General features: G+C 35.8%; 1 protein-coding gene across 5 annotated transcripts; it reads left to right on the top strand.

Moving 5' to 3' along the window:
• Positions 1-208: 208 nt before the first annotated feature.
• LOC102598061 (basic proline-rich protein-like) lies at positions 209-1,752 on the top strand. Of its 5 annotated transcripts, none has more exons than XM_015305876.1 (2): positions 209-1,145; positions 1,176-1,752. In XM_015305876.1, exons 1-2 carry the CDS (start codon positions 251-253, stop codon positions 1,568-1,570), a joined length of 1,290 nt encoding a protein of 429 aa, XP_015161362.1. In that variant the 5' UTR covers positions 209-250; the 3' UTR covers positions 1,571-1,752. The 5 variants fall into 5 exon arrangements, with proteins under 5 accessions (XP_015161362.1, XP_015161363.1, XP_015161364.1 ...); XM_015305877.1 differs by having other exon boundaries at positions 1,188-1,752; XM_015305878.1 differs by having other exon boundaries at positions 209-1,127; positions 1,188-1,752.
• Positions 1,753-3,850: the final 2,098 nt, after the last annotated feature.

Genomic DNA, 3,850 nt, shown 5'->3' on the forward strand with positions numbered 1-3,850 from the left:
TGATCTTCAAGTTGATGAGTTTGAACCTAACTGATGAGGATATATGTGAGAGAAATATTGGAAGTTGTACGTCTTTAATAATACTCTATTATTTAGGCATGGAACATAATATATCTACGTATAATACATTTTTTTAATCATTTATATAGGTTGGGGGGTAAGTTAAGGTAGGGGTGGAGTAAATAAAAAGCATCACTATAAAATGGGGATATTGAATAGAAAAAAGTATTATCAAATCATCATCATAATCATGTCTTCAAAAAAGTGTATTGTTTTCCTCATTATTCTGCTTTCCATCATCACTACCAGTCCTCTAGCCCATGCTCAATTACCCATTCTTGGTCCCATTTTTGGTCCCATTCCCATTGTTGGTCCTATTCTTGGTCCCATTCTTGGTCCCATTGTTGGCCAACCCATTAGACCACCGATTGTACCACCGGTTGCCCAAGTACCACCGGTTGGTCAAGTACCACCCATTGTTGGACAAGTACCACCCATTGTACCACCCAGTGTTGGCCAATTGGCACCCCTTCTTAACCAACTATTACCATCCCTTCTTAACCAACTATTACCACCCATTGTTGGAAGATTATTACCACCCATTCTTAACGAAGTATTACCAGGCATTGTTAGCCAGCTAATACCACCCATTGTTGGTCAAGTACCATCTATTGTGCCACCCATTGGTCAAGTACCACCCATTGTACCACCCGTTGGTCAAGTACCACCCATTCTACCACCCGTTGGTCAAGTACCACCCATTGTACCACCCGTTGGTCAAGTACCACCCATTCTACCACCCGTTGGTCAAGTACCACCCATTGTACCACCCGTTGGTCAAGTACCACCCATTCTACCACCCGTTGGTCAAGTACCACCCATTGTACCACCCGTTGGTCAAGTACCACCCATTCTACCACCCGTTGGTCAAGTACCACCCATTGTACCACCCGTTGGTCAAGTACCACCCATTCTACCACCCGTTGGTCAAGTACCACCCATTGTACCACCCGTTGGTCAAGTACCACCCATTCTACCACCCGTTGGTCAAGTACCACCCATTGTACCACCCGTTGGTCAAGTACCACCCATTCTACCACCCGTTGGTCAAGTACCACCCATTGTACCACCCGTTGGTCAAGTACCACCCATTCTACCACCCGTTGGTCAAGTACCACCCATTGTACCACCCGTTGTTGGCCAACCAGCTAATATAACTATACGGGGTGTTGTGTCTTGCTCCACATCGGGAAATGCCCCAGGCCCCGGAATTGGTGGAGTAAATGTCGCCATTATTTGTGGCAACACAACCCTTGCTCAAGTGATCACAAATGTTGAAGGTTTAATAAATGTTACATTGAGCACCAATACAAATATTTTGTTTGGAAATACTTCAACTCTTTCATGTGTTGCAAGGGCTGCTCTCCCAATTGTTAATTGTACTGTGTTGCCCACCTCAGGAATTCTTCAAGCTCCCCTCATGCTTGTTGGAAACATCGTTCAGGGTGTGAGTGGTGTAGTTTTATCAGCACTTGTGGGGACATTTAATTTAGTAGCAGTTATGATATAGTCAAGCTTGGTCATTTCTATTTCTCCACTCCTTAATAATGCATGACTCTTTCACTTAATAAATACCTAAATAAATACTCATATCATATGGAATGAGTATAAAAGGTCATGTGTGTTTATGTTAACTATTATCTTATTATATATATAATAAATAAATAAATGGTGTGGGTGGATAATTAACTACTTCTAATTTCATTTAATAGTCAAGTTTTATCTCTTTTACAAATGCACTATTATATATATATATATGTTCCTTCCATGTGAGTTCGTTTATCCTATAATTAATTAATTATTTGTAGATGTTAGAGTCTTTTAACTCTTAGTTAATGAATGTTTGTATCTCGTATATATCAGTAGTGCTTGGTGATGATATGCATTGCATTGGTACTCACTTTCACATATTTTGTTGTATGATCTCAGTAAACGTATTGATCTTTACTACTCCCTCTGTCCCAATTTATGTGACATATTTCACTTTTCGAGAGTCAAACAGTTTAAGTTTGACCGAGAATTTGCTCATGAAATCTTCAATTTTTTTAAAATGAAATTTATATATTTGTAAACTACATAAAAAGCATTATAAGTCTCAATAATTGATAATTCAAAATATTTAAAAGATATAGGAAAAATTTACGGGCAAAGATAGACTTGTTTGAATCTCGAAATCCGAAATATGTCACATAAATTGGGACAGAGGGAGTACTATTTTCGAGAAAATATGATTTTATACTTTTACTCTTAAACCTAGTTTTGTTGGGAGCCGTGCTACTTTTACTACATTGATAAATGAATCTTTGGTATAAAAAGGCATCAAGGATATACTCACGTCTTACTTGATCGGTTGAACGAATCACCGACCCTTTTATTGATATACCTCTCTGGTACCATGACGGAGCAGATCCATAAGGATCGCTTATTAATTAAAGTCCTGGATTGGGATCATGTAGTATATATGGACTTCTCGAGTCTCCTATGGTCCCTCAGTCCCTGTGACTCAATGAACAAGAGGAGGGATGTCCGCATGGATCCTATCTAACGTGCTGGGGAAGGAGATATGTGAAGGGGCGGCTAGTAAGGGTTGAAAAAAAAACTTTGGCCTTAGGCCCCGAATTTTAGGGGACCCCATTTTTAATTTATTAGATAGGAATAAATTTATAAAAAAAATAGAACTAAGACTTTAAATTCAAACGGCATTAATGAAGCGATTTGATATGACTATTACTTTTTACCTTTTCAATAAAAAAAATAAAAAATAATGTGTACTTTTTTTTTAATTGTACAAGTTATCTTCTTCTTTTTTTGCCTTATTCTTTTTATAATTTTATTTTTATATATTCTATCATTCTCTCTTCCTCTCTTCTATTTCTTCTCTCTTTCTCTTTTCTAATCTTACAATTCTCTCTTATTCAAAGCTTAAGAATTTACTTGTTCTATTGATAATTTCAATTTAAAAAAAAATATAATTTATGTTTTAAATTTGAAGAAAAATATATCGCAGCAGCCCAATTCATTTTCGAAAATCAAGTCTTTATAGTTCTTGAATCTGGTAATATCATTCTAATTTCTAATATTATTTTTGTTTTGTGTCTTATGTTTATTATATTTTTTTATTTGATATTGTAAATAGTGTTTAAAATATTTGTTAGATACTCAATCAAATAAAAAACTTGATTCTTTTCCAAATGCTTACATTGCTTATAGAATAATGTTAACAATTCATGTAGCAGTCGCCTCAGCTGAAAGAAGTTTTCCAAAATTAAAAATAATAAAATCTTATTTAAGATCAACAATGTCTCAAGAAAGATTAAGTGATTTAGCTATATTATCGATTGAAAAAGAATTATTAGAAGAGATTGACTACACAAAAATTATTAACAACTTTTGCATCTCAAAAAACTAGAAAAATATATTTAAAATAAATATATATATATATATATATATAAAATTGTTTAATTTTTTTAAGGCCTCTAGTTTGATTTTGGCCTTAGGCCACCAACGAGTTTGAGCCACCCTTGGATATGTGTATATAGTTGGTTGTTTGGCATTTTATATTATTGGCACTATTGGTTTCTAGAGCATAACTTGCATGCATATGCATAGCATATCACCAGTATAATTGGTAGGTGTTTGCACCTTCCGGTCTTATGGGGGGAGGGGGGGGAGATCGGATTTTTGTTTGTTGTTATGTACCTTTCGGGCTTATGGGGTATGGTTAGGTAATTGTGTATATTTTGTTAGTGATAGTGGGTGGGCTTTTGAATCCGGCTTACCTATTGGTGAG

Source organism: Solanum tuberosum, unplaced genomic scaffold (assembly GCF_000226075.1).
Source record: "Solanum tuberosum cultivar DM 1-3 516 R44 unplaced genomic scaffold, SolTub_3.0 scf01474, whole genome shotgun sequence".
NCBI lineage: Eukaryota > Viridiplantae > Streptophyta > Magnoliopsida > Solanales > Solanaceae > Solanum > Solanum tuberosum.

Excerpts from the sequence above, each read along its gene's own strand:
- LOC102598061 (XM_015305875.1), top strand. The coding sequence starts at position 251 with ATGTCTTCAAAAAAGTGTATTGTTTTCCTCATTATTCTGCTTTCCATC.